The sequence below is a fragment of the Triturus cristatus genome, chromosome 6, assembly GCF_964204655.1.
Source record: "Triturus cristatus chromosome 6, aTriCri1.1, whole genome shotgun sequence".
NCBI lineage: Eukaryota > Metazoa > Chordata > Amphibia > Caudata > Salamandridae > Triturus > Triturus cristatus.
Window position 1 is genome coordinate 1760185940 of NC_140589.1, and position 12930 is coordinate 1760198869.

The window sequence follows — 12930 nt, forward strand, 5'->3', positions numbered from 1 at the left end:
ACACTACAATATGTCCGTCGAGAGGTTACCTATTTGGGTCATCTCTTATCAAAGGAGGGAAGGCGATTAACCCCAGAACGAATTCAAGCAATTGCGCAAATGTCTGTGCCATCTACACAAAGAGAGGTGCGCGCCTTTCTGGGCATCACTTCTTATTGTAGACAATGGATTCCGATTTTTTCTTTGTTGGCCAAACCTTTGTTAGCACTCACTTTGAAAGACACACCCCAACCCCTTCCTTGGACTGACAAATGTCAGAAGAGTTTTTCTGATTTACCTACTGCTCTGTGTTCTGCTCCTGTGTTTGGTACTCCAGATTACAGTAAGCCCTTCACGCTCTATGTCCATGAAAGAGAGGGTTGTGTGTTGTCAGTCTTAACACAACGATTTGGAGACAAACAGCGGCCATGTGCCTATTTTTCAGCTACGTTAGACCCAGTAGCCAAGGCATTGCCTAGTTGTCTCAAAGCTACAGCAGCAGCAGCGATTTCTATTCGTCAGTCTGCTGGAGTGGTGCTAGATAATACTCTCATTGTTATGGTACCACATGCAGTGGATACCTTGCTAAATAGGACAAAAATACAACATCTTACAAGTGCTCGATTGTCTGGATATGAGCTGACGCTCTTGGCTAGTCATGTGCACATCAAACGATGTAATATTTTAAATCCAGCCACTCTGTTACCTCTTCCAGAAGAGAAAGATATTCGGAAACAACATGATTGTTTTCACCGTACTGAGGAGGAGACAAAAGGCAGGATTGATTTGAAAGATACGCCGTTAGCGGATCCAGATGGGATCCTATGGGTGGATGGGTCTTGTTTCAAACTCCCAAATGGTGAGACAACTTCAGCTTATGCTGTTACCACCTTGTATACAATCGTGGAGACAGCACGCATCAGACATAATTCAGCTCAGGCAGCTGAACTGATAGCTTTGACCAGAGCGTGTGTGTTATCTAAAGGAAAGAGAGTGAATGTGTATACCGACAGCCAGTATGCGTTCGGTGTGGCGCATAGCTTTGGTCGTTTGTGGAAGGAAAGAGGATTCCTTACCTCTCACGGTAATAAAATACAGCATGGTCAATTGGTAACTGATCTTCTTGAGTCACTTGTTTTGCCTACCCAGATAGCAATTGTGAAATGTAGTGCGCATAAGAAGATTACTGATGATGTTGGTCGCGGAAATGCTTTTGCGGATGAGGTAGCAAAAAGGACAGCCAGAGATGCTACAAGTCGCATGTATGTTGCGGGCCCTGCGAATTGGGTCCGGTAAAGAGGGATGTGTGAGGACACAATAGAAAGTGTGAGATCGATTCAGGGAGATGCTACAGAGAAAGAGTTGAGAAAGTGGAAAGAGAGTACAGGAATGTTAGACGCAACAGGATGTTGGATAGAATTGTCAGAACACCAGCGTTGGCTGTTACCAGACGCCTACGTACTGCCTGTAGTTACTATGGCGCATGGTCCAGCCCACATCAGTGGAAAAGGAATATGTAAACTTCTGGCTCCAGTGTGGCTGAATGAAGGGATTCCAAAATGTGCAGATAATGTGGTGAAGCATTGTATCATTTGCTTGATGTACAATCCGGGAAAGGGAACCCCAACTCCGGCAGGTCATTTTGCTCCCCCAACATATCCTTTTGAGGTGTTGCAAATCGACTACATTCACATGGATCGATGTAACAACTTAAATATGTTCTGGTAGTGGTATGTGCCTTTTCCAGATGGATAGAGGCTTACCCCCTGAAAGACAACACTGTTTTGTCCACTGCCAAGGTTCTTCTAAAATAGTTTTTCCCTAGGTTTGGTTTGCCGCGCATTGTCTGGAGTGACAATGGAAGTAAATTTATAGGCCAAATTATGCAAAAAGTGTGTACCGGTCTTGGTATAAGGCAGAAGTTTCATGCGGCAAATCATCCTCAGTCCGCGGGTTTGGTAGAGCGCTATAACGGCACTCTCAAACTTAAGCTTGCAAAAGTACAAGCCAGCACAGGTCTTAATTGGCCCGACGCTTTACCTTTGGCTCTCCTGTCCACTAGAACAGCTGTACATTCTCGTTTGGGACTCAGCCCATACGAGGTTGTTTTCGGGCGCCCAGCTAATGTATGGGGAGTCCCTCGCCCTAGAAAGTATTCTGATATACAGTATCCAATACTGATTGACTATTTACATGACCTCACCACTAAATTACGTGTTCTTCACCAACAGGTTCAAAACGCTTTACCAGAAGCCTCCACAGACCCAGGTCATTCTATCCAACCTGGAGACTGGGTCTGTGTGAAAAATTTTCAGAGAACAAAGAATTTGGAACCTCGCTGGAGGACGCCTCGACAAGTTCTCCTGACAACTCGCACAGCAGTAAAAGTCGAAGGGAAAAAGAACTGGATCCACGGCGTGCACTGCAAGAAAGTGCCCTTGCCCTTGCCTTTTGATCAGTGGATTCGTAAGGGTATAGGTGATTCTGAAGGAGAAAAAGTCCCCCGATTCATACCTTTCAGTACTGCACACCTGGATGGAACTCGATCGGAGAAAGAAGATGACGACATTCTACAAGAAGCCGTACCTTCCCATCTCCGATTAAACACTACAGAGCCACAGACCCTATTTCAAGACCAAACTGTACCAACAAGGACTAGATACAATTTAAGACCTAGATTGGTCAAGGACACCTGAGATTTCCATCTCTTCTGCTACATTTATCATCTGTCCAGGTTGCAGGGTCACGGTAGGAGTCTTGGTTTGGGACCTGTATAGTGGCTAGGCCCCCAGGACCTACAGTGTCATAGGACGGCTAATAATCACAGCCAAGTGAGTAAGGAAGATTGCCGTGAGCAACAATTTTAGAGGATGGATGTTAAATTAGGAAAGAAGGATAATAAGGAAGAGATGAGAAAGAAATATTGTAAAATATTGTACAGTCGATGTGGCGTAACATTGTGTGTTTCTATATTTTTGTGTATCTTATTGGCTTGTGTAGGTTGGGTTATTCATGCTATGCAGCAAAAAGTTGTCCCTAATTCTATCTCCTTGCCTCTTCATTCTACTATCTCCCCACATCAATTATATACACTTCCCCAACATGAACTAATCAGGAGAACAGAATATTTTAACAATTCATTTGTCCAGTTGTTGCACCAACACCAATTGGTAGTCAACACAACCGACTGTTGGGTGTGTGGACTTATGCCTCATACCACAGATAAAGGGATGCCATATTTAGTCCTTCCATTTTCTTATGAAGGTTCCGCTTGGGCCTATTTTGTAATATTTTCAAATGCATATCAGAGCCGATTTAGACGTCCAGATGATTCCTATGGTAGTAAGCCATATTTTAGTCATAATTCTCTGGTAAGGGAATGGTGGCTATGACTAAAATTGTGGAGAATAATAATGTTCCTGTTGACGATAGACAAACATATACTAATTGGAACGTGACTCGTTACATTACTAGCCTTACAGATAAAACTAAACAGGGAAAATCTCCACCAATTTGGACTGTCCCTCATCAAGGTAATTTCTGTTTACAAATGAATGGCCAGACTACTGACACTGGACAAAGAAAAAGCTTTTGTTCCCATACATACATCTACACATCTCAGAATTCACCGCCGTTAGTGCCATCCCAGGGCACATATTTTGTCTGCCACGATAGAGCTTACACGTGGCTACCAACGGATTTTTCAGGAACATGCTATATAGCTTTTCTTCTCCGTCCTACATACACTGCTCCTTCGGGCCATCATAGAAACAGATATGGCAGAAGGATTATTGATTCTAAAGACACGGCAGGACAAGAGGGAAGTGATTTCCTCAAAGGATTTCTTCCTTTTTGGGGCCCAATGGCCAACAGCAGAAACATGAGACAGCTGGTTCGTGTTGTTGAGACTACCACAGATGTCACTGTGGGAGCCTTGAGTAATCTCACAGCTGAACTTCAGGCGGATCGTCTCATGACTTTGCAGAACCGGATTGCACTAGATGTTATTCTTGCAGATCGTGGTGGAGTCTGTAAATTGATCGGATCTAGCTGTTGTATTTATATACCTAACGACGCCTCTACGGTATACCAAGCCATCTCCAAATTTCACATGATCTCAGAATCGATTCATCAAGACGAAGGAGATGTCTTTATTAGGATGGTTTTGGGGATTACTATCTAAATGGGGATTGAAGGTACTAACCTTCCTTGGAGTGGTATTGGCCATCATTTATTCCTGTTGTCTCTGTATGCAGTGTGGCCCCGCCATCTGCGGTCTTTGTGCCACTCTGTGTGTCCCAAGACCTGAGTCACAGAAAACAGAGAACATTAAAATGATGTTGCAGCAACAGCTTGACGACCTCATGGCTATTGACATTGATTCAGATTAACGTGAATCTGTGTGTTTTGCCTGAGTTATGGCAAAAGGAGGGTCTGAGGAAATTCGATTTTTGATCTCGCTTGTATTCAGCCACCATTTTGTGTTCCACCGCCATTTTGTGTTGCCCTCACTCAGGCAGCACAATGAACTAAGTTTTTCTGCTGATCTTACTACGACGTGTCAAATAACCTTCTGCCTCTGTTTACAAGACTGATGTCCGGGACTGGCTGAGTCCACTAATCCTCGTCTGGTTTGACTAAACCCTGTCTCAACTGTTTGTCGGTTCACACCCTTCTTTCCTGACTTTATCTTATCTTCTGGCCTTCGCTATTCTCTACTTGTATTCTCTCATTTCACAACTGTCCTCCAAAGCATACAAATGTCCTGCCACCTGCAAGTTGTGTTGTAGACACTACCTCTGATTAACTCGTGGGGAGGGGTGACAAAAACAGTTGGAAGAGAGGTTTATTTGGGTTACTTGATATCTTGTTTTCAAACTTTTCTCAGTGGTTATATCTTGTTTTCAAACTCTTCTCATTGGATAACCATGTATGCATTGGGAGTGTTCTTGGTGAATCTATGCGCTATAAAAGATTGTGCGCCACGGAGTAAAGTGGCAGTCTCCTAAGAACATACTGAGTGTACTTCTGGGACAACTGTACTTAGCTGCAGCTAATAAACCTGATCTTCTACGCTCAACAGAATGTCCTGTGTCTCTGTTCAACAAAGCAGGTGAACTCAGAAGATTAAGGCGTGCCCTGCGCCGCCAGGCCCATAAGGCCCTGGTTCTTCAGAGGAAAGTCTCCATCGGCTAGACACCATAAGAGCATTAAGCTTTACTTTGATTACACCAAAGACCATCGGGTCTACAGTCAGCTTTTAGTGGGGTCATCTGGGGCAAAAAAAGGTAGGCAATGCAGAAAAGGACTCTGTCAAGGTGGATAGTCCTTTGCATTAAGATCTGCTATGCATTCACCAATAAGCAGTTACACCACTGCAATGATATGCGGAGTGCCTGTTCTTAACATCTGTCAAGCCACGACATGGCCATCAGTGCACATGTTCACAAAGCACTACTTCGTTGACAGCCAGGTCCTATGGGAAAAGCATTTTACCTGTTCAGTGCTGCACACCTTTTTGATCTGAGCCCAAACCACAGACCATCTACTTTTGGGATGCACTGTTTTGGGATCTGTTCTAAATGTGAAAAATATGAGGTTATACATATCCATCGGAAGAACAAGTTACTTACTTTCGGAAACACTCTTTGTGCTGGATACTCTATCACAGCAGATTTCTCACCAGCTTCACAACTCCTCGTCCTGTGGAATGATCTCTTTATCTGTCTATAATAAGGTCCTAATCTGAAGATCAGCACACTATCACATCTTTTCAATTATTGGGCTCTGTGTCTGATGGCGTGGTCAGAGTCAAGAAAGAAACTGATGTGAGCGTGCAGTGAAGGATTGTTATACATGGCTCCGAAGTCTCTTCTGGGGCAGGATGAATCCAGTGCAGAGCCACACGACAGCACCTGCTGGTGTTCGGGAGCAATGCTGATCCAGTCTGGTACCTGGGGTTATTCAAAAGGTGAGGAATCTGCAGACAGATAGAGTATGCATCACAAAGAGTGTTACCAAAGGTAAGTAACTTGTTTTTTCTGTGCTACCAGTAAAACACATGAGGTGACATACCTTTCATGTGGTAAATCTAATCATTATGCAGTTTTGTGTGAATTGTTACTGAGCTTCCTCTGAGAAAGGAACTGACCTTCTTGTCCTTTGCAGGGATTACCTTCGGTGCCGCCTGCTCTTTGACACATATCGAGGAAGTGTTGAAGAAAGCTGTGGCTAGCCTACCCCCTCATCAGACAGAGGTGTTCCAAGCTGTCTTAGAGCAACTGAGATGGTTCGCAGGACACCAAATTCGTAATGTTGCGGTAAGGATGTCTGAAGAACATTGTGATCCTCAAAATTAAAATGTCATTAAGGACACCCCAAAATATTGCTGACTGTGGCTCTTGTGATCAACACTTGCAGTCTTGTCGTGAAGTTATGAGTTATGTGTTCCTGCTATGAATGACATGACATGACGGGGCATATTATCAAGGACGGTGTTAAAAATTATCGCCGGTTTAGCGGCAGAAAACTGCTGCTAAACAGGGCCGTTCTGGCCGTAGCGGGCACCGGGCAATCCCCCGGTGCGCTGCACAGGTGGGGGCCGGTTTTGGGCCCCTGGGGGCTGTTTTTGTTACAGGGCCGTTTTTGCAGCATAGCTGCAAAATCGGCCCTGTAACAAAAACGGCCAAAAACCGGCCCTGGCAAAGAGCTCGGTGGCACCCCCCTGGGGTGGGGGGCCGGCCAGGCAGTTTGCCAGGGCCGGTTGTGGTTCCCAGTCCGGCCCTGCCGCTAAAGCAGCGATAATGGGCTTGATAATATGCCGCAGAGAATTCCAATAGAAGTCCATGTTCTGGTGTGAACATGGGCTTCTATCAGAATTCTCCAGGGCATATTATCAAGCCCATTATCGCCGCTTTAGCTGCAGTTTTCTGCTGCTAAACCGGCGATAATTTTAACGCCGTCCTTAATAATATGCCCCGACATTTCTTGGGCTTTCTTCTCCTAACATGATGGCGCAAAGCTGTACCACTTTAATAGTTTTTGTTGTTGTTGTCATATTTTAAGAAACAGAACATCTTTTCATCTAGTGTTCTGCCCACTCTTGACACGCACTCTACTAGGTCTCCAATCCTTACTCTTTCTTTCTCAGCACCATTGGGTTCCAGTGTGGGAGCCAGGCGTCCTTGAAGACTCAACGACTTCCTGTGGGAGGTGACTCTATGTAATCAAGAACCACACGACTGACATTATCTCAGAGTTTTGTAAAGAATTAGTATGCAAGGTTCTCAAAGTATGGTGGTTGCAAATTTAAACACAAAAAGAGCCAGTTTCAGTGACCTTGTGTTATGATTTTTTAGTAAGATTTGTTAAAATAGTTGGAGCCTTCCAGCTTTAATGGCAGGCAGCAGTGTATGGCTAAAATTCTGTCTCTACCCTTTAATTAACTTCCAAGAAAGGTGACAGCATACCATTCCATATGTTGTGGTAAAAAACACAACATACATCTCCTTTCCCAAATAAGATTAATGAAGAGACAAACCTTAAAAGATGTAACACTAGCTACATCAATGCATCACTTCCTACCTATAGTTTTGATAAAGTACCAAAATAACTTGCACAAAATTACCTATTCAATAAAAGCTCATATATCAGACATAAAAAGCAAGCAAGACAAGGTTACACATCATATACTCAAGGTTACTTTATTATGTAATCTTTCAATTAACCAAGATGTTTTATGTTTCTTCATTGTTCATCTGCTCCATAGTTATTCACACTACAATCATCACTACGACTCTTATGAGTTCCTACATCACCTTTGCTATCCACACTCTCTTCTTCATGTGTACTTTCAAATTTCCACGAAATATCTTCCATTCACAATTCCTCACTTTCCAGATTAATTACTCTTCACTGTCCCCACATCAACAAAATCTTACATCGTCTCATCACCCATACACAAACCAAATGTTATGTCTATTTCCCTTTGTCTTAACAACCTGCTACATGACACATGTGCCACACTTTCCCCATCACTCAACCCTACAGAACTGCAATAATATCAGTAAGCCCTTTTCTCTTGGAGAGTCCTGATTTCCTTTTTTCTACTTTGAGACTCTTCTTGATCCTAGCCAACCGGCCCACATGTATTGTTACTTCCTTTGTTCCTAGACGTAGACCCAGGCACTCTTCCTCCCATCATCACCATAATAATAATCAAGCTTGTAAAGTGCATAGCTACTTCAGAACAAAGTGTCCCAGTGCTGTGGTCCAAGATCCCCTGTGCTGCACACTCGCAGAAAGTAGCAGATCAATTTTGTTTGAACAACCAAGTATTTAATTTTTTTCTAAAAAGGAGTTTCGAAGGGCCTGTCGATCAGAAAGAGGCAGCGAATTCCACAGTTTCGAAGCCAGAAAGCTAAAAGAGCTGTCACCAAGGTGCACTCCTCTCACTTTTGGGATACAGACCCTACTAGCCCCAGAGGAGCTGAGATTCCTCAGAAGATTATAGGGTTGAATGAAAGGCTGTATGTACCGAGGGCCACTATTTGTCAACACTTTAAGCAGTATCACAATGCCTTGAACGAGATCCTCTGCTTCACAGGAAGCCAGTTTAAGTTAAAAAGTTAAGATCCCATTGAGACGCGTTCTGCACTCGGAGTCTCATCATGTGAGACTGTGGCACGTCGAGGTACAACTTGCTACAGTAGTCGAGCCTCGAGATAATTAAGGCCTGGACCACACCTTTCCTCGCAGTTTCTGTGAGCAAATCCAGGATCAGCATCGGCTCTTCTGCTAAGGTGGAGGGACGTCACCCCACCGCTTAATGATAATAAGGGAACGTTATTATAATTTTGTTTTTTGTATTCAGCTTACAGTTAAAGCGGTGGGGCGGGGCTGGGCTCCTTGCATCACAAGGGGAGGAGTGGTGGCAGCATCTTTAGTGCGTATGATGGTTGGGCGGCCTTCTTGGGCCAGCCAAACTGTCATGCGCACTGTGCATGTTCTACACCCAGACTGCATTACACCCTGGGTGGAGAACATGCACAGCCTGACAAGCCCTGTCTGAGCTCCGAACCATGGCCCTCAGACCAGTCACAATGCTGCTGTAAGGCAGTGTTGTGATTGGCCAGAGGATTTTGGGAGACTGTGTGATTCGCTTCCTGGTTCCTGCTGCAGAGAGGACGGAGGAGAGGCGGCAGCCAGCGGTTTTAAGTTAAGGGTTATTAAAAAAAAAGGATTCCTCACCACCCCCGTAGGGTAGCAGCCGCTACTGTCCAGCATCTTTTTCAGGGTCTTGAGGATTCCGGAGCATTTCCCAGCCAATGCTGTGATTTTGATGCATTTGCCAGCCAACGCTGTGATGTGGGTTTCAAAGGACAGCTTCTGGTCAAAACAAATGGCCAGTTTTTTTCAACTTTAATACAACAAGCATTAGCAAAGCCAAAAGGATTCAACTGTGCGAGATCTGTTGGCTTTATCAACACTTTTATTATCCAAAAAAATAAAGAGAAATGGGACTTTAAAAAGTGTCCAAAACTGCAGTTGTGTGAGAGAAATATGAGTGAGGTGTGTATTTCTGACGAGGCAGCTGAGTGAGTTGAGCCCTTGATCTTGATATCAACCGTTACTTGTATCCAGGTCATGAGTTCCACTTTCATTGGGGGTAAGGCCAGATAAGCCTCTCATCTTTTCGAGTCGGTAATTGTGTATATAACAACCCCTTCTATCGTTTGGAGCACACAATGAAAATGAAATTGGTGGTTCAGGAAACACCTGAATCCAGCATGTGGATTTGGTGCCACTCAGAGAACAATACCAAAGAGCACACCGGAAGAGCAGGCAACAACTAAAACAAGGTCCACCACCACGTGATACAGAGCTGGAGTGTGTGTCTGGTGCGAGACTGGCAAAATGAAACCAGCTGACTAATGAAAACAAATAAGAGTGATAAGGAAGCCAACCAATGGTAGGTAATGGGTGGGCTCTAAACCCTCAATAGATTTTTCTTTGTTTTGAGGAACAATAGACCTCGGAAGCGACAGCACATGCTCAGTCTCAGGCGAAACCTAGAAAGGACTAAATACTGTTTTATCATTGGTGGTGACTTGATACGCTCAAAGCATTTCTCCCAAGGTGAGCTTCTTGACACGATCAATTGCTGTGTACCCTTAATTACATAGTTGACAAATCTATACAATTCAGTTCCTTCTTGGATAATATAATGCAATCAATGTGTGTTCAGTGGCCATTTTGACCAAATTGGCCGTCATTTATTTTTACTTCGTAAGTACAGGATTGTCATTAACCAAAATACGCAGTGTACCCTCCCTTAAAAACACTTAAACACAATACTGTCCATGACTGTCTTGTCTGCAATGTCTACTTCCAGCCATTTAGCAGACATGTGAATCATCACCAGAATGTTCTTAGTCCTACCTTTTCTTTTAATTTTACATTCGATCATTTAGACCTTTGCATGCAAAACTTTAAAACATTTGTCGGAGCTATTTAGAATCTTCGCAGACCAAAAGGGGTCAGGGGAGGGATTTTGGGGGAATCACATGCCCAGGGACACTCCTATTGGAAGAGTGTGAGAAGGGAGGCATGCATGTTTAGGATGGGTAAAGAACCCCATGCAAAGGTGAATTCAGTTCCTATCTTTCTGCCCAAAGTTTGTTTTGTTGCAGATATCCTTAGGCGCGTCCTAGGAGTGAAAAGTATGTGAGGGCAGATACACATGGTTGTGATGGATAAAGAACCACAAAGTTAATCCATATCTTCCTCCCCACCATCAGTACTCCTGTTGCTAATTGAAAGATGATCCACTATATCAGTCAGTCAAACTAGTCTTTATTCGGCTAAAGCCATAAAAGCACAAAGGTCAAGAAAAACATAGGGGCATATTATCAAGGACTGCGTTAAAATTATCGCCAGTTTAGAATTCCAATAGAAGTCCATGTTCTGGTGTCAACATGGGCTTCTATGGAAATTCTCCAGGGCATATTATCAAGCCCATTATTGCTGCTTTAGCGGCAGTTTTCTGCCGCTAAACCGGCGAAAATTTTAACGCCGTCCTTGATAATATGCCCCCAAATACAGTAAAAAAAGTCAGCGCATATGATCGAGTACACTTTTAGAAACTCACGTACATAGACAGAGAACAATATAGCACAAAAACAACTGAAAAACAAAATTCCATTTGATAAACCTGAAACGACAAAGCAAATGTCAGAATTATGTATATGGTAAATACAAGCATCCATTTTTAATTATTATCTTATGGCTTCATGCAATGGAATTATTAAAATATTTTAAAATCAAGTAGCCTATTGTGCACATAAAATATTTTAAATCATCCAGAAGTCTCATACCTTATCCTAATATAAAAAGCTGATCCTATAAAACTTAACATCGCATATTATATTTCTTGGGAACCTAATGACTGCAGGAATATTAGACCATCCTTGCAGTGTCTCAGTTTTGATTTTCAAAATAAGGGGGTAAAGAAAGAGTGTCTCGACCCTGAGAACTGAGTGCAATACAAGGTAAGGTGGCTAGTGCATTGCGTCAAGATGTTGTCACATACACTATATCAAAAGCTGCATGCTGCCATGGCATACTTCATTGGACATTGTGGAGTTCGTTTTGTGTTTTTAGTTTTATCTGCTTTTTCAGATCAGAAATATTCTCTTGCATGTCCTTGAACTTCAGGATGTCCAGTACCTGTCCCTCATTTTTTTTAAACGTATAATACCCATAGGCCCTTTATGACACATGTTAATTATTTTATACTTCATTTCTTGAGTTGGGATAATTTTAGCTCTCCCCTCATAAGAAATGACCTCTCCTGTCAATTCATCTCTAAGCTCCAAAATTTCCTTCCGACATGCTAAGTTTACTCTTGTCATGCCAGCCATTCTTAATGTACCCCTTAATTTATTAAAAAGTTCATCCTTATTGTAACTTTTTTCCCATTCTTGCTTTAGAATTTTCCCCTCATCTTTATCACAAACCAGGGCTATAATACACTGATCTCAATAATAATCATTAACCGCTCCTGGAATAGGGCACCTTAATAGAAAATCTGCAATTGCGTACAAATCATCATGAAACACAACTATTCTTACTATCACTGAGCAAATTACATGTCATGCCTTGTGACTGTTGAGCTGAGTGGATCATTCTTTCAGGTAGACCTTAGTGTTCTCTTAGAACAATGGAGACACTCATTCTCCCTTTGGAACCTCTCGATGTCTACATTTATCAAATGAACAGTTAGAAGAAGATCATTCTCAGTCCTGACCCTATCCTTCAAAACCTCATGCATGATTTTGCTAGCGGAAGAACTTAGATTCATGATACTCCCATAGATGTGGCTCCTTTACCACATTCTATGTTTTTTCTTTCTTTCATCACAGCAAACAGTGAGCTTTAACCCCTACGCTGCTAGGCCTTCCCTCCCCCCGTGCTAAGCCTTTTTTTGGCTATTTGGGGTGGTTCACGCTCGCTTAGGCGCCTGTAACTTTTTGTCTCCATAAAGTATCCACACCAAATTTCATTTTCTTCCAACATCTTGAACATTCTAAAGGTACCCAGGGTTTGTGGATTCCCTTAGAGGGGACTAAGAAATTGGCCAAAATACAGCTAATTTTGTTTTTTTTTAGGAAAAATGGGATAAAAGTGCAGCAGAAGAAAGCATCTGTTTTTTTCCCTGCAAAAGGTATCAACAAAGGGTTTGTGGTGCTAAAATCACCATCTTCCCAGCTTTCAGGAACAGTCAGACTTTTGTCAGGAAACCAACATTTTCTACACAGTTTTGGAATTTTACTGGGGCATACCCTATTTTTCCTATGTTTTGTGCTTTCAGCCTCCTACCAGTTAGTGGTAGAAATGGGTGTGAAAGCAATAAAGGATCCCATAGAAGTATTCATTTCTAAAAAGAAGACA

At 42.9% G+C, this 12930-nt stretch overlaps 1 protein-coding gene across 1 annotated transcript in view; it reads left to right on the forward strand.

Annotated features, from left to right (window-relative positions):
- The window catches only part of LOC146821939 (xanthine dehydrogenase/oxidase-like), a 645326-nt gene that overhangs the window by 252052 nt on the left and 380344 nt on the right, over positions 1 to 12930 (forward strand). Inside the window, exon 11 of the mRNA XM_085613025.1 lies at positions 6148 to 6299. Within this exon, the coding sequence (XP_085469151.1) occupies positions 6148 to 6299 (152 nt within the window). The remainder of the gene's footprint in view (positions 1 to 6147; positions 6300 to 12930) is intronic.